The sequence below is a fragment of the Perognathus longimembris genome, chromosome 28, assembly GCF_023159225.1.
Source record: "Perognathus longimembris pacificus isolate PPM17 chromosome 28, ASM2315922v1, whole genome shotgun sequence".
NCBI classification, from domain to species: Eukaryota; Metazoa; Chordata; class Mammalia; order Rodentia; family Heteromyidae; genus Perognathus; species Perognathus longimembris.
Genome location: NC_063188.1, coordinates 57,659,336 through 57,682,479, shown reverse-complemented (window position 1 = coordinate 57,682,479; position 23,144 = coordinate 57,659,336). Strand labels below are relative to the sequence as shown.

The 23,144-nt window shown below is 37.7% G+C and overlaps 1 protein-coding gene across 1 annotated transcript in view; it reads left to right on the top strand.

The window, feature by feature from the left end:
• The window catches only part of Uprt (uracil phosphoribosyltransferase homolog), a 29,261-nt gene extending 21,876 nt beyond the window's left edge, over window positions 1-7,385 (top strand). Inside the window, exons 4-7 of the mRNA XM_048336528.1 lie at window positions 185-247; window positions 2,490-2,651; window positions 3,307-3,405; window positions 6,919-7,385. Of these exons, the coding sequence (XP_048192485.1) occupies window positions 185-247; window positions 2,490-2,651; window positions 3,307-3,405; window positions 6,919-7,025 (431 nt within the window). The 3' untranslated portion in view covers window positions 7,026-7,385. The remainder of the gene's footprint in view (window positions 1-184; window positions 248-2,489; window positions 2,652-3,306; window positions 3,406-6,918) is intronic.
• The last annotated feature ends 15,759 nt before the right edge of the window (window positions 7,386-23,144 follow it).

Genomic DNA, 23,144 nt, shown 5'->3' with positions numbered 1-23,144 from the left:
AAAAAATCACTATGAAAAATCATAACGCATCTCATTACTTTCACAGGGAACCAAAGGTGTTATACAGTGTGTCTGGACAAGGGGTTGCTTTATACCCATCTACTTGAAACTGTAGGCACTCTATAGAATAAATAGCTTGCTCCAATGATGAAAAGATAAATTCTTTGGTTTTCTTTCCCAACAGGGTACAAATATGAAGGAGTGAAGTTTGAGAAGGGAAACTGTGGGGTCAGCATAATGAGAAGTGGTAGGTCTGCATGTATGTGATTTTAGTCTCTGTGTGCATAGATGTGAGCACTGTTTCCCGGGTGAGAGGTGGCCATGTCTCATAATTTTTACAGCCTGCCTTTGCTTAACATCTCACCCTCTGTGCTGCTTGTCCTCATGTTGCCTTGGAACCCTGGCCTGTGTGCTGAGTTTGGATAGTTTTTATTGCAGAGCTTCTTAGCAGTCTGCTTGCATTGGGCAAACCAGTTTTCCAAAAGGGGAGGTTGGGATCAGAGTAGTGTGCCATGCAATCTTGGGGGAGAACAAAGTAGTTTGAAGACTGGTATAAATTCAGGCCCGATGAATTTTTGAATTCCTGCCTGGGGAAAAAACTATACGTATAGTGTGTGTGTGTGTGTGTGTGTGTGTGTGTGTGTGTGTGTGTGTGTGTATTTGTTCTGTTTTATTTCTATTGCAGGGAACTCTGCCAAGAACTAGACTGGATGATTTAATATTTTTATTTTGTGTGTGATGAGTGTGTGACACATAGGGAAAAGCACCTAAGCTTTAGAGCTTTGCATTTGTGGGTCTTACATAAATGTTATATTTGTGTTTGAGTCCAGCTGCTTACCCTTCTAAACCCACTTGTGTGCCCTGAAATTGTATACCTATAATTACAATGTGTACCTGTTACTCAGAAATTATTGTTTTCCTTCAACAACCTTAATTTTTAGTTTCTTTGTATGCAGGTGGTTTTCATTTGCACTAGAAATGAATTTTTTAAACTATGAATATTCACTCTTTTCTGGCTTTGAGGTTGTGTTAGTGAGCAATTAAATGCCTCAACTAAAATGGGAGCTTTAAGCTCCTTTTTTAACAAATTTCCTCTTAGGCAATGAGGGCATTCTCAGGACAATATTATTAAATTAATGAAGACTGTGCTCAGTTCTTCCATTTCCTTCTAGATTCTTCTCTAAAGGGATCAATGTGATCCTTGCACCCCTAACGTGTACCAGATGACTTAGGATGATGCAGAATTGGGATTTGGGAGGTTTTGTTTTGTGTAGAGAATGGTGGTGCTAGGGATTGAATCCAGGGTCTTGTGCATGCTGGGGAAGCACCATCTATCAAGCCATATCTCAGTTTTGACACACTTGCTTTTAACCTTAGTAGCCACCTGTTGATTTTTGTATATATTAGGGCAAAACTGGCATTATGATTACAGTAGTCCTATAAAGATTCCTCTTAAAATAAATCAAAATGAAAGCAGTTAATTTAAGAGGTGACACTGTTCAAAAAGAAAAGTACTCATTGCCTACACATATAACTGTAACCATTCTGTACATCCCCTTTATACTAACAATAAAAGAGAAAACCTAAGTAGCAGCACTGATAGACTTCTCATACAGCCTAAAATCGTGACTGCATGAGAAAGACTGACCTTAATCAAACACTTCTTTACAGGAATTCAGACTCCTAATTAGCTCTATGTTTAAAAAGACAGTGAGGTGGTGGTGGTGTGGCGGCTCTTTGGGTGACAGAGAACAATATTCTACTTTTTTCACCACTTCTAACAAAGCCTGTCAGGGGAGTTGTTGCTGAGCTAAGTGATGTCTCCTGGTCCCATCTTGATCTAACGGAGATTCTTTAACTCATAGCCCCCATTCATCCAAAAACTATTTTCTATTATTTTCAGGTGAAAGTGATAAATAAGTGGTTTGAAGGCTTCTTTCAAACCATGTGTGTAATTAGTATTACTTATATTGAAAAGGCTCAGCAGAACACTTTCTTTCATGTAATCATGGAAGCATAAGGACTCTAAAATTTGTAAGCTAGAAATAAAACTAGTTTATCTTGGTTTCCTTGCTTGGCTTTTAACCTTACACTAAGAAGGGAAATAAAGCTATTAGCTCCATCTGAATGCGGCCTTCTTGTCACTGTTCTTTCTTTTCTTTCTTTTTTTTTTTTTGCCAGTCCTGGGCATTGGACTCAGGGCCTGAGCACTGTCTCTGGCTTCTTTTTGCTCAAGGCTAGCATACTCTGCCACTTGAGTCACAGCGCCACTTCTGGCCATTTTCTGTATATGTGGTGCTGAGGAATCGAACCCAGGGCTTCATGTATATGAGGCAAGCCCTCTTGCCACTAGGCTATATCCCCAGCCCTCACTGTTCTTTCTGTGTTGATAACAGTCACATCAGTATTGATCTATTATTTGGCCTTCCACTCTATCTGTCTCCCCCCACCCCCACTTTTTCCTTGTGTTTCCTATTTCCACCCTCCAGGTGAGGCAATGGAACAAGGTTTACGAGACTGCTGTCGATCCATAAGAATTGGAAAGATCCTGATTCAGAGTGATGAGGAGACACAAAGAGCCAAAGTATATTATGCCAAGTTCCCCCCAGACATTTACCGGAGAAAAGTCCTTCTGATGTATCCAATTCTCAGTGAGTGGCTCAAGCTTCTACTTTGTAATTTTTCATTAATGTTTCAATTCAGCTTAGTGCCTATCTACTATATACCCTTATCTATAAGGCCAAAACAGTTTGTAAGTATTTTTCTCTGTTGGGTTTGGAGTTGCCCTGGGCAGTTCACTAAAAAAAAATATCATTGTGTAATAAGGAAATACACATTAGTCAAACTTTATTAGTTCCAAAGAGCTTCTATGTTGAAGTGAACACATCAAAGCAGAAGACCTAATGAGGCAAAAATATATAGAACAGAGAAAATATATTAGAACATATTCACTCTCTAGCTTAATGAGTAAGGCAATTATTTTCTCAAGGCTTTATCCTCTCTGGAGGTAATATATTTTTTTCTGTTGTTCTATTCTCTCTCCTAAGCTTTTTCAGATCATACAATAGTTTCCCAAGGAGGTGAGAGGGAATATGTGAAATTTTATATCTCAAATCATATATGGATTCAGGGCTATTTGTGTATTTGATAACTATCTCTCATGTCTAATCTTTTAAAATGACATTGATAAAGAACAAGCATCTATTAATGGAGCTTTATCTAATAATCGATTTTATGTAAGATCATCACACTGCCCTTCAAAGACAGTTCAAAATAAATGTTAATTTGCTTGTCTTTTGATTTTAGGCACTGGAAATACTGTAATTGAAGCTGTAAAGGTCCTTATAGAACATGGAGTTCAACCTAGTGTTATTATCCTGCTCAGTCTCTTCTCTACTCCTCATGGTAAGTTGAGCACCAGGCAGTGACTGCCATTCTAGATGGTCAGCAGAGGGAAATTGTTTGTATCTGCCTAGCCTGTTGTCCTCAAGAAAAGTTTAGTTTCACTCATATTCAATTTAAATCTAATTTTGGCATTTATAGCTTAGGTTTATCACCTCTAGGCTTAATTATAATGTTTTGCAGCATTTTTGAGAGTGTGTTTCACTATGTTTCCTAGGTTGGTATTGAACTCCTAAACTCAAGTGATTCTCTGAATAGTTGTAGTTATCACCATGCCTAGTTCTTTATTTTTTATTTAATTTTGTTGTAAATGTGGTGTGCAGATGGGTTACAGTTATATAAATAAGGTAATGAGTACATTTCTTGTTAAACATTGTTACCCCCTCCCTCATTTTTCTCCCACTTACCCTCACTCCCAAGACTCCCTTCCCAAGTGATAAAGTTCATTTCCAACATAGCATCTTGTGAGTATCACTGTTGCATTGGTTCACCCTTTCTCCTTTGTCTTACCATTTTGTTGTTCCTCTTCCCTTCCCCAAATCAGATTAATGTATATACATGACACAGGGTACCAAAATAAAAACCAGTGATGGCAGGGGATAAACAAAGGGGAAAAATGGAAGAAAAAAGAAATAACTTTACACACTACATTAAAAACAATGACAACAAAGCCTCTTGTTTCTATGTCTTGGAGTTCATTTTGATTAGCATCATTTTATATGGTCATATGTACATAGCTTTGAGCTATAGTGAGTGATCCTCTGCTAGGACTATCCTAAACATATACTAATTATTACAAATGAGGTAAAGCATGGAGCCTGTGTTTCTTTGGGTCTGGCTTCCTTCATTACTTCACTTAATATGAGTTTTTCCAAGTCTTTCCATTTCCTTACAAATGGGGTGATGTCATTCTTTCTGACCCATTCATCTACTGAGGGGCATCTGGGTTGGTTCCATAACTTGAGCTATACTAGGTCTCGTTCTAATGTTCAAATTCAAATGGAGAATTATGAATCAACCTCACTGAAAATACTTATAATTGTTTCTACTCTGAGGATGGTTTGAAGCTAACCTAGTAGAAAAGTCTGAGACCCTTATTCCCAATTAATCAGTGAAAAGCTAGAAGCAGAGGTATGGCTCAAAAGGTAGAGCAACAGCCTTGAGTAAAAAAGCCAAGTGAGATCTCAAGGCCCTGAGTTCAAGTCCAGTCTTAGCAAGTACACACACACACACACACACACACACACACACACACACACACACACACCCTAGAATTAGAATTGTTTTTCTGATGGCCCTATTTGAAAAGTGTCCTTGAATGTCAGAAAAGTCCCTGTTTCCACTGAATTCCCATCTAAGTCTGAGAACAGCACCAAAATAGCAAGAAATTCCAGGTTCTATCTAATCACATGGTCTGGCTGAAGTAATTGTTGGAATGTGAAGTCAAAGTCAGAAGCTTTAAAGTTAGATTTCCACTCAAAAGACTTGTTAAGAAAACCATGTTCCCCATTTTTTTGGAGAAATGTGCCTAAAATAAGACTCATATTCTAAGAAAATAAACCATGGATGCAGTTAAGAACTTAGTTTCTAGGATGTTCATTGTAATGTGTGCCTAAGGAAAAAAAAAGAAAGATATAAATGAGGCTGGAAATATGGCCTAGTGGCAAGAGCGCTTGCCTCCTACACATGAAGCTCTCGGTTCGATTCCCCAGCACCACACATATGGAAAACGGCCAGAAGGGGTGCTGTGGCTCAGGTGGCAGAGTGCTAGCCTTGAGCGGGAAGAAGCCAGGGACAGTGCTCAGGCCCTGAGTCCAAGGCCCAGGACTGGCCAAAAAAAAAAAAACAAGAAAGATATAAATGACTTACAAAGAAATGAATAAATTATCATATATTCATAGGATATAATAAACACATCACTGTCAGATCTTATTTTGGAAAAATATTTCATGACTTCAAAATGTAGATGGTGAATGTGAAAATACAGCCTAAGCCATAGCAGCATTAGAGTGCTAGGAAATGTTTTCACCAAGTCTAGAGATGACAGCACCAGTTATGATTATTTTAACTTCCCAAACTAACTTGGATTTGACTGTCTCCTAATAAGGCTTAGTGGTAGAGCGCTTGCCTAATATGCTAAGACCCTGGGTTCAATTCATTGGTACCACATAAATTAATTAATTGATAAAAAAATAGACTACATAGATAAACAACACTTTCAATTTCTTTCAAATGGATTATTTTAGGATAGTGACATTCTAAGTGATTTTTATTTATCTTCAAGCTTGGGGGGGGTGAGATTTTTTTCTAAGTTGGTCTACAATGAATTCCTATTTTGTTTCATAACTGAGAAGAAAGAGAAAGAAGTGACTTTTCTACCCAGGCTATTTCCTTGTTTCCAAGTGTTCTAAGTCTCAGCCAGCCCTGAAGAAGCTACAGTAGGTTATGGGTGTGCTTTCAAATATTACTGTGAGGTAGGAATTCTGTCCTGTTTGATCACTTTGTTCTTTTGTAACCACAAATTATCAGTAAGTCAAACATTGGTGGTGACAAAGTATGACTTCCTTGATTGTCCATTATGTATACCATTAAACACATTAAGCTAATCCTATAATTATCCACTTTGGGGAATACAAAACAAATCCATTTAGGTCTAGTAGTTTTCATTAGAATAGCATACTATTCCTGACATTATAACTGGAAAAAAAAATTTTTGGGAGCTTTGCTATGGCTTTTTAGTTTAACTGTGATTCTAGCCAGTCTTTTTTCTCACTTAGTGTTTAATAGGTACATATATCCAGCCAGTCTTAATTTCCTGTCAAGCCCCTCCTCCAAAGCAAGAGTCCTGATTGCTGAAAAGCTCAGTTGCACTGAGTCACCACCAAGTCTCTGTAATTGTTTCACAATGTGTGTGATCCTCCTTTGAGAAAGAACTCTTCATTATTGTTGTCGTTATGTTTAATGTACTAGGTGAATTTCCTTTGACATACCCCCTGTGTTCATTGTATGTGATTTTGGTACACTGGATATTGTATATATGCTTATCTGAACTAGGGAAGGGAAAGAAAAATTAGGGAAGGTGTAACAAATAAGACAAGAAATGTACTCACTACCTTATTATTTAACTGTACCCCCTCTGTACATCACCTTGTCAATAAAATTTAATTTAATAAATAAATAAATAAATAAAGAAGAACTCTATTCATTCTAACCCAGCCACCTCTAAACTAAGCTCTTTAGTGAAAAATTGCTATAACTGAAAAACTGTTTTTCACAAATTAGCTATAAAACAATTTGATTCTAAGCATGTATTAATGAGACTTCAGGGGTATAGTCTAACGACTATCAAAGCTTTCAAGTCACATAAATAGAGATTAACTATGTCTGACTAAATATAGAAAGGCTCTCTCTCTCTCTCTCTCTTTCTCTCTCAAAGAGTGTAAAATTCCTGAATTGTAACTATCATTACCAAAAGTCCCATAGTAACTTTTTTTTCTTTTCCTTTTTTCTTTGAAGGTGCCAAATCAATCATTCAAGAATTTCCAGAAATCACAATTTTAACTACTGAAGTCCATCCTGTTGCACCTACACATTTTGGACAGAAATACTTTGGAACAGATTAAATTACTGAAAGAAAAGGAAGCATTTTGTGTCATGTTACAGTTGTGTCTTGACTCTGTATTTCTTTTACTAGTTTGAGGAATAATAGAGAAAGATACATTAAAGATACCTTTTAATTTTGGAAATGTGGATAATAAAAAGTCAGTAAGTAAGGATTTTTAATTTAGTTGGTTATTTCTTGATGGTACCAGACTTAACAAAGAGTCGGCACACAAATCTTAATAATATGCTTATGGAGATTGCTGACTTCTCATTTAGTACATTGGAATTGTTCCCTAATTTATGATTTTCTTAGTTTGGAAGTTACTTGTAGCTATGAATAAAACTCAAATGAGAGTCCTTCCTTTGCCCACTACAGTTTACATTTTGCTTAATGTGCATTTATTTTTATTTATTTATTTTTGTGTCAGTACTGGGGCTTGAACTCAGAGCCTCTTGCTATCACTCGACTTTTTCACTCAAGGTTGAACCTCTACCACCTGAGCCACACCTCTACTTCTGGCTTTTTGCTGGTTAATTGGAGATAAGAATCTCCTGGGTTTAAAACTGGTACATATACACAATGGAATTTTATACCTCTATCAGAAAGAATGACACTGCCCCATTCATAAGGAAATGGAAGGACTTGGAAAAAATTATACTAAGTGAAGTGAGCCAGAGGGAGACTCTATGGTCTCCCTCATAGATAATAATTCGTACAGGTTTAAGCTAGTCACAGCAGAGGATCACAAGAGCCCAGTAACTATGCCCTTATGAATACATAAGATGATGTTAAGTGAAATGAACTCCATGTTATGGAAACGAGTGTTATATAGCAGTTGTAATTACTTTCAACATGCCATGTGAAACCATAGCTTTTTTTTGGTTGATGATCCTCTTGTATCTCCTGCCTGTGGTTGTTCCAGCGCTAACACTGTATCTCATCTGAGTACCATGGATACTGTACATACTGGTATTAGAACTAGGGAAGTGAAAGGGAATATCAAAATCGAGAGACAAAGGATAAAAAAACAAACGACTCCAAAAGCAATACTTGCAAAACCATTTGGTCTAAACCAACTGAACAACTTATGGGGGGAGAGGGAATGGAGGAGGGAGAGGGGGAAATGAGGGTGGAGGTAACAAATTGTACAAGAAATGTACCCACTGCCTTACATATGAAACTGTAACCCCTCTGTACATCACTTTGACAATAAATAAGTAGTTTTTTGGAAAAAAAAAAAAAAGAATCCCCTGGGTTTATCTGCTAGGGCTAGCTTTAAATTTCAATCCTCAAATCTCAGCCCCCCAAGTAGCTAATATGTATTTAGGTTTAGTAGCTTTAGTATATGTTTTTAGCTTGAGAGCGATTCATGTATGTGGCTTCCTAGTACTGCACATGCTGATAATGTGAGAAACAACAACAAAAAACTGTCTCCTGGAATTTTATATTCTCCTTTACTTAGGAGACCCTGAAGTGTTCAGTGGTGCCACTATGTGTCTCATGGCTCATAACACAAAGTTTGCACATTGGTTGGTGCCTTGGTAAGCTGAGGTGAAAGGGTTCCCCCCCCCCCCCGTAAACTGGAACTGGAACATTAATTTACATAGACGGAATGAGGGATGTCTGAATGCTGACCCAGGAGAGCTAACTGCCATCAGTCCTCTAGAGGAGTTGGTGGTTTTTCTGAAGTATGGGGAGAAAGTAAGTTTCATGGTAGATTTCATAGTCAAAGAGTAAATTAAAATACTTCATTTTTCATTTGAATGTTTCTATTAGAGGTCTTTGGTTTGGTAATTTGCTACTTGGCCCTTTTGGCTCTTGAAATTTTCCTAAGATTTATAAGTATTTATTTAAGCTTTTGGAAGACAAACCATTTTGGAAATCAATCAGTGTTGTTAAATCTCTTTGTAAAACTGATCTCATTTTACATTGATAGGAAAACATTTTAACAGTGATGGCCATGTTGGAATTGCTAGATTTATGGTACTCTCCGTAGTTGCTGCCAGCCTCCTTCCAAAAGCCTAGGAAAGAACCAAAGCTGAGGAGGGTGTGTGAGCAAAGCTCAAAGAGAAGAATGAAAGCAAGAGTAAAGTGCATTCTATTTTTACCTTTGGAGCCCAGAATACTCAAAGAACTTTATAACACACACACACACACACACACACACACACACACACACACACACCCCACACACGCACACACAGGCTGGTCCTGGGTCTTGAACTCCAGGTCTGAGTACTGTCTCTGAGCCTCTTTCTGCTCAAGGCTAGTGCTGTACCACTTGAGCCACAGCGCCACTTCTGCCTTCCTTGAGAAGTTGATTGGAGATAGGAGTCTCTTGGAGACTTTTCTGCCTGGGCTGGATTTGAACCATGATCCCCAGATCTCAGTCTCCTGAGTAGCTAGGATTACAGGCATGAGCCACTGGCACTGGTTTATTATATTTTATTTAGTATATTTTCCTTTGTTTTTGGAGACTGTCACATAGTAAACTGAGATTGAGGTTACTCTTCTTACTATTTTTCCATGGTGAGTGTGTTTGCAAGTTCTGATTGAAATTCTCATCTATAATTGTTAGCTGTTTTCATAAATGTGGAATTTGTTTACTCTGATTAGCAAAAGCTGTAACTGAAGCTTAATAAAGCCAAAATATATTCAAATGTAAGTATAAAACCATATTTCAAGAAAATTCTTTTTGTTTTCCTTTCACAACACACGGATTTGAATCAGAGTTTCTTGTTTGTCAGGCTGGCACTCTGCCACTTCCCAGGGTTTATCTATCTGTAAAATGAAAGGAAGTTTTTTTTATATATAAGAATTTGAATTCAGGGCTTATGATCACACTCTGTTTGCTTATTTCACTATGTCCTAGTACTGAAACCATGCCTCTATCCCGATTTTTGTCTTACTGGTTATTTTGGCACTGGATTGTCATAGAATTCTCTGCTCAGGGTGGCTTTGAACCACATTCTTCCCAATCTTAGCTTCCTCAGTAGCTAGGATTACAGGTATGAGGCATTGGTGCCTAGCTCAAGAAAATTCCTTAATTTTACAGTATATAAATCATAAAATAATCAGCCATTTATATTGAACATGTTTCTTGTTATCAGTGAACATGAATTTCATTCCCATATGGTGAGCCTAGCATAAACAGAAGGAATTATTTGATGGGGTCATTGTCCCACAGCTGTTTGTCCTCTATAGCTCTATAGATATCAGGAAAAATGAACTCAATTCAAACCTCATTATCTCAAACAAACAAACAAAAATAACATAAAGAAAAAGTTTAACCATAGCTCTGAACATTCAGCTATTTTAGGTTTCATCACTTGTAAGACTCAAGATTAACAGACAAGGTTAATAGATGATTCCAAATATTGTTTTTAGTAACCAAGAATGGGAGAGCAGTATAAACTGGGTAGATTCCCTATGGAAGAAAAACCCTAGCACAGTCAAAATAGCATTGAAATGGTACATAGTTGTGGCTTTCAAGAAAAACCTGAAGATGGCTTGGTTATTTTCAAGGTAAAGCCTCAATTTTATACTCCAGATGGCCTGGCCTGTGATCCTCCTATTTGTGTTTCACATGTCACTAGAGACAACAGATTTGTTCCAATGTACCCAGCCATGTGCCCTCCTGGAGCCAGGTAAACAGATACATGCCACCACAACCACCCCATCCATTGAGATGGGGTCTCTCGAACTTTTATATCTGAGCTGGCTTCGAACTACAGTCTCCTGATCTCTGCCTCCCAAGAAGTTAAAATTAGACTTGAGCCCAAGATCCAGCCTTGTCCCTAACAAACATTGATATGGAGTGCTTTCCTATTAAATCAACTAAAATACTTTTATATTAGCTTTTAAAACTCTTTAACTCAGGGTTATTTAGAAGTGAATTGTCTAATTTCTAAACATTTGTAGAATTTTTTTCAATGATGGGAAAGTAACACAGGCTCTTTGTGGGGGATACAGGGTGGGGATTGAGTACCAGCAGGAGTGGAGAAGGCAAAAAGAGTGAATGAAGATGTATTTGGTGTAAGTATTTTATTGGCATAGGAAAGAACAGAACTGTGCAAACAGTTGAAATTGTTTTAGAAAGTAGGTATGAGATAAAGGAGAGTGATGGGGGGGTTAATTTGATTGGGATACATTGGTTGTATACATGTATGGAAATGTCACAACGAACCTCCCTGCTGTGCAACTAATGTGTGCTCGTATGTGTGTATATATATATATATATATATATATATATAGTATATATATTATATATACATATATATGGTTTCCAGGTTTCCTTCTGCTAATTCTGTTGTGGTCAGAAAATATAATTTACATGATTTGAATCCTTTTAAACTCATTGCAATTTGTTTTATGGCCTATAACATATTTTCACTTGGTAAATCTTCTGTATGTGCTTAAAAATTACACATATCCTATATCCTATATTGTTGAGTGGAACATTCTGCAAATGTCAATTAAACTGGACACTGGTAACTCATACCTGTAAGCTCAGGAAGTGGAGATTGGAAGGATCACAATTGTGGAATAGATTGGGCTAAAAGGTCCCCATGATCCCAAACCAACAGAAAAAGCTGGGTGTGGTATGTACTTATTATTGATGCAGCAGAAAGTAGAATTAGGAGGATCACAGTCCAAGCTTGCCTAGGCAAAAAGCAAGACTTATCTCAAAACTAACCAGAGCAAAGAAAGGGAAAAGGTGTGGGTGAAGTGGTAGTGCACCTGCTTTGAAAGCACAAAGCCCTACATTTCATACTCCAGTACTGGCACTAAATAACTACTGGTTGGATTAAGTTCATTAATAACATAGAAGTTTTCTATTTCTTTACTGATTTTCTGTCTACTTGATCTACAGATTATTTGTAGAGGTATGATGAAATCTATTAATCTGTTTCTCATTTAGTTCCATCAAGATTTTGGTGGTGGTTGTTTTGTTTTATTTCTAGTAGTACTAAGGTTTGAATTCAGAGTCTTGTACTTGCTTGGTAGGCATGCTACCACTTGAGCCACACTCCTTATCCTCTGTTATATCAAGATTTTGCCTTATGTATTTTGAAGTTTTGTTGTTAGATACATAAACTTTTAATATTGTTCTATTAATGATTTAACACTTTGATCATAAGGAAGTATACCGCTTTATCTGTTATTGTTCTTTTTTTCTAAAATCTACTTTAGATGGCACTAATACAACTATCCCACCTTTCTTTTGAGCAGTTTTTATTTTTGTGCCAGTATTGAGGCTTGAACTCAGGGCCTTGTACTCTTGCTTTGCTTTTTCACTCAAGAACTTGAGCCATGCCTCCAGTTCAGTGTTTTGCTGGTTAACTGTAGATAAGAGTGTCATGGACTCGTCTGCCTGGATAGGCTTTAATCTGTGATTCTGATCTCAACCTCCAGAATGCTAGTTTTGCTTTTAGCCTATTTGTGTTTTTTATGGGTAATCCAGTTGAGTGTTGCTTTTTTATTCAATTTGATAGAGTTTGCCTTTTAATTAGGATGTTCAGATCATTTTCATTTAATGTGATAATGAGTATGATTAGTTGCACGTTTACTATCTTGCTATTTGCCTTTTATTTGTTCTTTGTTCACTTTTTCTCTTTCTACCTTTTCTGGGATATTTATGAACCCATTTTATTTTTTCACGAATGTTTAAGGTTTAAGCAAATCAAACATGTTGAGTCAACTCTTTCTTGTATAGTTTACTTTCCTGAACCTTAGCCCAAGATCTCTTAAAGAAAATGTATTGTATTTTCTGACCATCTGCTTAATATAACACTTATATAACAGGTATACTCAATTGCAGGATTCAATGCAAAATAGGAATAGATTTGAAGAAGCCATTAATTCATGCTATAAAGTCAGTATATACATATCTATATTGTTGTACTAATTATTTCTTCTTTTGTCTACCATTCTTTGTATTTCACAATAAACTTACATGAAATGTTTATCATATTCATTAGTTGATGGTTAATTAGGTCTAGTTCTTCAATAAGCCAGCTATTTTCCATTGATATTACATCTTGAAAGAGCTTTAATTAAATTTACATGCACACACGCACACACACACACACAGTTACTAATGTCTCTATGTCTGCATTCTGTGTCTTATCTGAGATAATTATATCTTACCAGCAATGCTAACTTTACATTGTTCCACAAGTCAGAATTATGTAGTTCTTTTTTAAAATTTCTTTTGACTGGGCACTGTCTGTGAACTTTTATGCACAAGGCTAGCACTCTACCACTTCCAGCTTTCAGGTGGTTCATTGGAGATAAGATTCTCACAGACTTTCCTTTGGCTTTGAATGGTGATCCTCAGATCTCAGACTCCTGAGTAGTTAGGATTATAAGTGTGAGCCACCAGTGCCCAGCATTAGTGACCTTCCTAAAATAATTGGTCCTTGGCCACATATTAGATGTTATTGTGTTCTGGTTACTTGTTTTTATTTTTTAGTGTTGTTGGGATTTGAACTCAAGGCCTTGTACTTGCAGGGTGGGTGTGCTCTACCACTTGAGCCATGCCTCTACCTCCAGATGTTTTTTATGGGACAATACTAGAATTGACCAGGATTTGTTTATTTCCAAGTACAAAGTCAGACAGTATATTAGTCTGTGCTGTCATAACAAAATAGTTGACTGGGTGGTTTTAGCAAGAGAATCATTGTTCTGGAAACTAGAAGTCCAAGATCTAAGTGTTGGCAGGTTTGTTTTCTTCTGAGGCTTTTGGTTCTTGTTTGACTTGTCACTCTATCTTCCCATGGTCTTTCTCCCACACATATGTCCTTGATGTCTCTTTGTATGTCCAGATTTTCTCTTATGATACCAGATCAAATTAGGGCCTACCTAATGGCCTCATTTAAACTGAAACACATCTTTAAAGTTATCTCTGAATAAAGTCACATTCTGATTAGTGAGTGGGAGGGTGACACAATTCAGCCCATAACACATGAGACAAAACTAGTCATCATACCTCAATTCACATGGTTTTACTCAGTCTGTTTCCATTGTGTGCTGCTACATACTTGGCCTTTTTTTCTTTTGTTTTGTACTATTCCTGGGGGATTGACCTCAGGCCCTAGCTGCTGTCTCTGAGCTTCTTTTGCTCAAGGCTAGTGCTCTACTACTTGAGCCACAGTTCCACTTCTGTCTTTTTAAAAAATATATTTTTGTTATTATTAAGGTGTTGTATAGAAAAGTTACCATTTTATAAGTCAGGTAATAAGCACATTTCTTTTTTGTTTTGTTTTTGTTTTTGTTTTTTGGCCAGTCCTGGGCCTTGGACTCAGGGCCTGAGCACTGTCCTTGGTTTCTTTTTGCTCAAGGCTAGCACTCTGCCACTTGAGCCACAGCGCCCCTTCTGGCCATTTTCTATATATGTGGTGCTGGGGAATTGAACCCAGGGCTTCATGTATACAAGGCAAGCACTCTTGCCACTAGGCCATATCCCCAGCCCACATTTCTTTTTTGGACGTCATTTCTTCCTTAACTTTTCCCAAGTTACTTCTAGCTCTTTTTTTTTTGATAGTTCATTGGAGATAAAAGTTTCATAGAGGGGCTGGGAATATGGCCTAGTGGTAAAGTGCTCGTCTTGTATACATGAAGCCCTGGGTTCGATTCCTCAGCACCACATATATAGAAAAAGCCAGAAGTGGCGCTGTGGCTCAAATCACCGAGTGCTAGCCTTGAGCAAAAAGAAGCCAGAGACAGTGCTCAGGCCCTGAGTCCAAGGTCTGGCAAAAAAAAAAAAAAAGTTTCATAGATTTTCCTGCTGGGACTTGCTTTGAACAACAAATCCTCAGATCTAAGCCTCCTGAATAGCTAGGATTACAGGTGTGAGGTAGTGACACCCATCTCTGGATTTCGTTCTTAAGAATGATTTTTCTGTTTCTACTAATTGTATTGGGGGTACAACTTACTATGGTCCATTTTGGGTCTGAGGGCAGACAACTCACCTTAATATAAACTGTTCTTATCTCTAGAGAATTTCTCAGTTTGCAGGTTTACAAGGTTTCCAGGAGTGTTGATGAAAGGTCATTACCTTATTCTAGACCAGGCTCCCTTTACTTTAAAATAGTCCAAGACACCCTAGTAGGACAAGATACAAACTCTTTCTCAGCATGAAGTCCTACTAATGTTCAGTGTTATTCAGTGAATCTGTGTTTTGCCCAGTTTGCTAACACCTCACTACCTTTCCAGGCTGAATTCCAACTTTCTTCTGGGAGAGTATCCCTTTAATTGGTCTACTCCACTTGGCACATCTTTTTCTTCTGAATGCTGTTAAATAAAAATTCCTTTGGACCCAACAATTCCCAGTACTTCATATACAAAGGGAATGAAATCACTGTTGGAAAGACATCTGATCTCATGTTCCAGCCAAGAAATGGAAACAACCAAAGTCTCCATCAACAGAGAAATGGTTAAAGGAAACATGCTACATATATACAATGGAAATTCAACCAAAATAAGGAAAAATCCTGACATTTGTAATGACATGGATAGGCCTGGGGATAATTATATTAAGTAAAATAAGCCAGGTACCTTCATGTTCTCATTTAGGTAAAATCTAAAAATATATGATTTTTTTTTTGCCATTCTTGGATAAGAGAAAGTGTAATTTTTGAGACAGTGTCACTCATAGAAATTGACAATAGAGCAGTAAAGTGATGGTTACCAGATGATGAGGAACAAGGGGTGGGGTGTGGAGGGATACTAAGGTATAGTTAGGTAGGACAAAGAAGTTCTTGTGTACTATTACATGATATGGTGACTACAGATCATTATAATGTATATAAGAAATCTAGAAGAGGGCCGAGATGTAGCTCAGTGGCAAAGTGCATACCTAGCAAGTGCAATGTCCTGGGTTCGATAGCCAGTACCAAAAAGGAAAAGAAAAAAAGGAAACCCTAGAGGAAAGCATTTTAAAAGTTTTCACCAACATAATAAAAAAATAAAATAAAATAAAAGTTTTCACCATAAAAAGTGGTGTTGAGGGCTGGGAATGTGGCCTAGTGGTAGAGCACTCACCTTGCATGCACGAAGCCCTGGGTTCACTTCCTCAGCACCACATACACAGAAAAATCCGGAAGTGGCTCTGTGGCTCAAGTGGTAGAGTGCTATCCTCCAGCAAAAAGAAGTCAGGGACAGTGCTCAAGCCCTGAGTTCAAGCCCAGGACTAGCAAAAAAAAGTGGTGTTGAAGGGAGGGAGTAACTAGTTTGATAAGAAATGTACTCACTGCCTTACATATGAAACTGTAACCTCTCTGTACATCACTAAATAAATAAATTTTTAAAAAGTGGTGTTGAGATGTTAGATACATTTAACTTGATTATATATACATATACTGAAAAAGCACATGGTACCCCACTATGTATACAAGTGTTATGCTTTTATGTATCAGCTAAAAAAATAGATGTAGGTTGGGGTTGAAGGCATGGCTCTGTTGGTAGATCACTAGTCAATGAGTGAAAGTGGCAGGTACTGAATTTGAGTCCTGATCTGGGACAATAAAATAAAATAAATGAAAATATATAATTCAGGGTTGTTGTTTTTTTGCCAGTCCTGGGGCTTGGACTCAGGACCTGAGCACTGTCCCTGGCTTCTTTTTGCTCAAGGCTAGCACTCTGCCACTTGAGCCACAGCATCACTTATGGCTTTTTCTGTTTATGTGGTGCTGAGGAATTGAACCCAGGGCTTCATGCATGCTAGGCAAGCACTCTACCACTAAGCCACATTCCCAGCCCCATGTTCTTTGATGCTTCAATTGGCACTTAGTTTTATATGGCTTTCTTCCACCTGTGTGTTATTTATTGCATTTTTTGTGGAACTAGACCTGGAACCCAGGACCTATTACATGCTAGGTGATTGCTATACAGCTGAGATACACTCAGTTCTGTCATTCATGTTAGCCCCAATAGTTTGACCTCTAAAGGAATGTCATATCCAGTGACATTGCTGGCCCAGATTGAGAACAGCAGTATTATGAGTCTAGTAAGTTTTCCTTTCAGTCTATACCCACCACTGTGGAATTACATAGATAGGAACTAGTGGGCTATCTTAGCCAATGGGCAAAACAGCTACAGTCACTGTTAAACCCAATTTACAAGATGGGATGAAAGTATAATCCATGTAATAAAGCCCTTACAAATTCTGGCATAAAACTTTAATGGTATATTGACAACTGTTCCTCCCTTATTCGCACAGAATGAGTTCCAAGACCCCAAGTGGGTACCTGAAATCTTGGATAATATCAAACCACACATTTAATTCCTTTTTCAACCTTAGCTAAGCACATGTCATTCTGTGCCCATAAATCTTCACTTTAAGATATGACAGCAAAACTAGCATGTATTTTTTGTGCCTCCACAATTTTCACAGATAGAAGATTCATTCTTACTAGATTTTAGCAGCCACAGCATACCAATTTTCTTTCCTTAAGTGCAGAACTTTCCCCTTCACACGTAAAGAAAGCACCTCTTGCCTTCTTTTTGACATATCTGAATGGCCAGCCTCACTACTCTTGCACTGTGATTTCATCACAAAATAGTGATGTGTTTTGAATACTTTTGTATGTGGTACTGGATATCAAACCAAGAGCTTTGCATGTGCTAGGCAAGTAATGTGCCACTGAACTACACTCAAGTACAAGTATAAAGGTTATTTGTATTTCTTGGGTTTCAATTTCACTTCATTGCCTCCCATGTCTATTCTCACATCAGTTCTGACTACTGTAGCTTTGCAGTAAGATTTGACATCAGGAAGCATGAGCCCTCCTCCTTTGTTCATCTTTTTCTTCTTTGTTTTTAGCTTTTTGAAGTTCCTTGAAACTCCTTATGAATTTTAGGATTATCCTTTTCATTTATACAAATAAGTTATTGAGATTTTGATAGAGATTACAATAAATCTATGTGTCACTTTTGGTAGTATTAAAATCTTAGCATTATTTTTTTCTGTTTAAATTATTTTTTCTTTTTCTAATTTTAAATTTTTATTGTAAAGGTGATGCACATAAGGGTTACAGTTGTGCAAATTAGGTAATGAGTACATTTCCTTTTGAACAATGTCACCCCTCCCTCCCTCTCCCAGTGTTTCCCCTCCTGATGCCCCTCTCCCCAAGTTGTATAGTTCATTTCCAATTTAGTGTCTAGTGAGTATCACTGCTGAATTAATTCACCCTTTGTCCCGTTTCAGTGCTTCCCTTTCCCCTCTCCAAATCAGATACACTTAAATACAAGACACAGAGTACAGAGATCAAAAGCAGTGACAAAAGGGAACAAACCAAAGAAAAACCACAACAACAAAGAACCACAAATAGTACAATAAAAAAACTCTAGTTTCTATTTCTTGGAGTTCATTTTGATAAGCATCATTTTATGTGATCATGTGCAGTAGCTATTGAGCCCTTGTGCTATCTCTGAGATGACTGCAAGCCAGAAAGGAAGTGACACATCACCCAGCAGCGATTAATACGATTATTGATATTGGTAGATTTATGCTGCAATGTTAACTTTTCATATATGTCTTCTATGATACCTCTTTCTTATTTGCTTATGCTCCCTCCCTCCTGTCCTCCCCTCCCCTCCTCACTGATCTCTTCCCTCCCTCTCTTTGTGTGTGTGTGTGTGTGTGTGTGTGTGTGTGTGTGTGTGTGTGTGTGTATGCTGGTACTGGGGCTTGGACTCCTGGCCTGAGTGCTGTCCCTTAACTTTTTCTGCTCAAGGTTGATGCTTTACCACATAAGCCACAGCCCCACTTCTGAATTTTTGCTTGATAACTGGAAATAGTCTCACAGACTTTAGTGCCCCAGCTAGCTTCAAACTGTGATCTTCAGAGCTTACCCTTTTGAGTGGCTAGGATTTACAGGTGTAAGCCACAGGAACCCAGAATTCCCCATTTTCTTTTACATTAAGTAGTTGTACTATTATAATGTTTTAAAATGTTATACTTTGTAATCATTTTTGTTATTTTTATGATATTTTATGTTTTTCTTCCCTTTTTTGTGCTGGTTCTGGGGCTGAAACTGAGGGGCTGGGTGCTGTCCTTGAGCTTCTTTTGCTCAAGGCTAGCATTCTACCACTAGAGCCATAGCACCACTTCTGGTGTTTTGGTAGTTTTATTGGAGATGAGAGTCTTATGGACTTTCCTGCCTAGGCTGGCTTCTAACCATGATCCTTAGATCCCAGCCTCCTGAATAGCTAAGATTACAGACATGAGCCACCAGTGCCCAGCGTAAGTAATTTTCTCATTGGTTACTTTACTTTAGATTCTAGAGCAGATGTTCCTCAATGAGTGAGTTTATGTCCTGATAAATCAATTGTTACTTGAAAATGCACTTAATATGTCAAACACACCAAGAATCATAGATTAGGAACACAATTGTCTGTAGAGTGGGGGATTGTTTACCATTGTGATTGTTGTGGCTGAGTGGAAGATGTGGCTCACTGACATTACTCAGCATAGCAAGAAGGTATTTTACTGCATATTACTCACCTAAGAAAAGACAAACATGGAAGGTACAGTTTCTACTGAGTGCCTATCATGTTTTCTCTATCACAAGGTCAAAACTTGTAAGTCTAGTGATGATACATTGGGAATTATCTCTACATTCCAATTTAAGTTAAGAAATGACTTTAGATTCTACTAGAGCTAGGAAAAACCAAAATGCCTTTTCTCTCACATGCTCTCCACAATATTTCTAGCACCAGATACATGGAGAACAATGGGCATTAAGCGAGTGTCCTCAAATTCAACCTGACATGATCTTACCTAAAAGTTGCATCAGAACCCATGGGTTAAGTGCTCAGTCCGACAAGACTGCTCTCCATTTCCCATTTTGTAGTGCCAGTTGCAAACTCCATATTGTTTCACCAGTACTTCTGACCAGCAAGTTATAAATCAAGGGCTCCCAAGAGCCCCTCCTTGGTTTGATTAATTCACTAGACAGCTCAGAGAACTCAGCAAAAATATTTAACAGTTACTGGTTTATTATAAAGAATACTCCAAAGAATACAGATGAACAGCCAGATGGAAAAGATACACAGGAAAAAGTATGTGCAAAGAGGTGTGAGGGCTTCCATATCCTTTCTGGAGACTCCATGTTTCTGGATCCCCCCACTGGTTTAGCAATCTGGAAAGCTCCCTGAATCCTGTCCCTTTTGGGGGGTGCAGTTCATGAAATCTTTATTACATAGGCATGATAGATTACAGTATTCAGCTTCTCTTCTCTCCAGAGATCTGCTTGAGGGAGCCTGAGACTGAAAATTTCAATGCTCTAATCACAAGATTGGTTTCCCAAGCAATCAGCTTTTGTCCTAAGGCTATTCAGGATTTCTCAGCCAGAAGTCATCTTAGAAAAAGACATTTATCACTTAAGGAGTATAAGGGCTCTAAGAGATGTGTGTCAGGAGCCAGGGGCAGGCGCCAAACATGTATTTATTACAGCACACTACCACAGATTCACACTAACTTAATTCCCAGTGACATGTAGAGATATTACTCCTTGGTAGCCCTATTTACTCTTCTCCAACTTTGCTTTTATTATTATGCTTAGATATGGTAAATATAGTTACAACTATTTTATATGATTTTGTGTGCTTTATTAATACTATGTTCTCTTGCAGTTCTGGGAAATTTAACCCAGTGCATCATGTATGCAAGTGCTCTATCACTGAACTATATACCCAGCTGAATTTTATGCCTTTTAATGAATTTAAGTAAAGAAAGATGAACAAATATATATTTACAGAATATATTCATCAAGTTTCCATTGCAGTGACAAAACATCTCAGAAAATCAAATCAAAAGGAGAAAAGATGCTTGGTACCAGTAGCTCATGCCAGCAATCCTAGCCTGTCAGGAGGCTAAGATCTGAGGATCATGAATTGAAGCCATCCTGGGCAGGAAAGGCCTTGTGACTTTTATTTCCAATTAACTAACCAAAAAGCTGAAAGTGGAGCTGTGGCTCAAATGGTAGAACACTAACCTTGAGCAAAAAAAGTTCAAGGAGAGCACCCAGGCCCTGAGTTCCAGCTCCAAGATTGCCATAAAAAAGGAGAAAAGATTGATTTTGTCTCTTACTTTAGAGGTTTCTGTTCATAATCATTTGGCCTTGTTGCTTTGGGCCTGTAGTGAGGCAGACTGTCAGGAAATGGAGTGAACACATGGTGACCTGACAGGACAAAGAGGGGGATGGTGGTAGGGAGGGCCAATATCGCCTTTAAAGGCACAAACCAAGGACCTAACTTCCTTCCTCTAGGCCCCACCTTCTGAAAGTTCCACTACCTTCCCATAGTGCCATCAGTTTGGAGCCAAGCCTTCAACAAATGAGTCTTTGAGGGGCTCATTTAAGATGCAAATTGTAATACTGACTTTGATATATCATCCCTTCTTATTTATAATGTTGCATAACCATCACTAGCATCTCCAGAACTAAAACTCTCCCCATTATGCAAAAATTTCCTATTCCTCCACCAGAGAAGAGGAATAATTTCTTACCTGCTTTCTATCTGCATATATCTACCAAGTCTGGAGCTTATAATAAGTAGAATAATTCAATATATGTCCTTTTACACATGGCTTATTTCATTTAGTACAGTTTCTTTAGCTAAATTGTTTGTTTGTATTATAGTATATAGCAGAACTTCATTCTGTGACTGAGTGCTAGTCTATTATATTAACATATCACATTTCATTTATCCATTAACTTGCTGATTGACACTTGAATTCTTCACACATTCTTGCTATTGTGAATAAGGCTGCAATGATCATTGACACATAAGTATCTGTGTGAGACCCTGTCTTCAAATCTTCAATTCTTCTGGATCATATAGCAGTTCTTTAGAAGAATTTCCAAACTGTTTTCTACAGTGGCCGCACCATTTTACATTCCCAACTGCAATGTGTCAGAGTTCTACACTCTGCATATACTTTGAACACTCTTAATGTTTTTATATAAACTATGTATATCGTACCCTTTCCAGTGGGTATGAAGAGCTCATTATGGTTTTCATTTACATTTCCCTAACTATGAGCATTTTTTCATGTGCTTATTGTCTATCTGTGTTTTTGCTTTGGAAAAATGTTTTTTAGTCTTTTGTTCATTCTTTATTATTATTTTTATCTTAGTAGATGTACAAAGGGATTACCATTTAACCTGTCAGCTTATGATTACAAGGCATACTGATCAGTGTTGTCCCTTTCATCCTTCTTCCACATCCCTCCAAACTCCACCTAGTCCCTCCATTTTCCTCATTCTTTATTTATTTTGTTTTTGTTGCCAGTCCTGGGGCATGGACTCAGGGCCTGAGCACTGTCCCTGGCTTCTTTTTGCTCAAGGCTAGCACTCTACCACTTGAGCCACAGCGCCACTTCCGGCTTTTTTCTATATATGTGGTGCTGAGGAATCGAACCCAGGGCTTCATGTATACGAGGCGAACACTTTACCACTAGGCCATATTCCCAGCCCAAATTTCGCTCATTCTTAATTTGAGTTGTCTGGTGTTCAGTTGTAGGATACTTTTTATATTTTTGATATTTTAAAATACAGGTTTATTGTTATTAAGGTATTATACAGAGGGGCTACCATTTTGTAAGTCAGGCAATATTTCTTTTTTGGGACAATATCACCCTTTCCTTCGCTTTCCTCTAGTTTCCCCCTCCCATGCCTGCCCAAGTTACATATTAAACCCTCACCAGTTATAGACTTTGCAACTATTTTCTCCCATTCTATAGATTTGTCAGTTTGTAAAAAATAAATTAATAAAAATATGGTTGTACTTGGGGACTCTCACTTCTACTGTCTACATATCTGTGTATCTGTAGTACATTGTTTTGATTACTAAAGCTTGCTAGTAAGGTTTGGTGTTGAGAAATTTGGATCTTCTTAATTTGTCTTTACAAGATGGGTTTAAGCAGGGTTTGGGGGTATAGCTCAATTGTAGCATATGTATGGTTAGATGACCAGAACTTCAAAAAGAGATTATTTTTTTCTACTTGATGTTCCTAATAATTCTGCATAAATTTGAGGACCAGCTTTTCCATAATAGTTGGAAAAGCATTTCGAATGTTAATTGAAATTACATTGAATCTATAGAGTACTTTAAGTTTATTACCATTCTAACA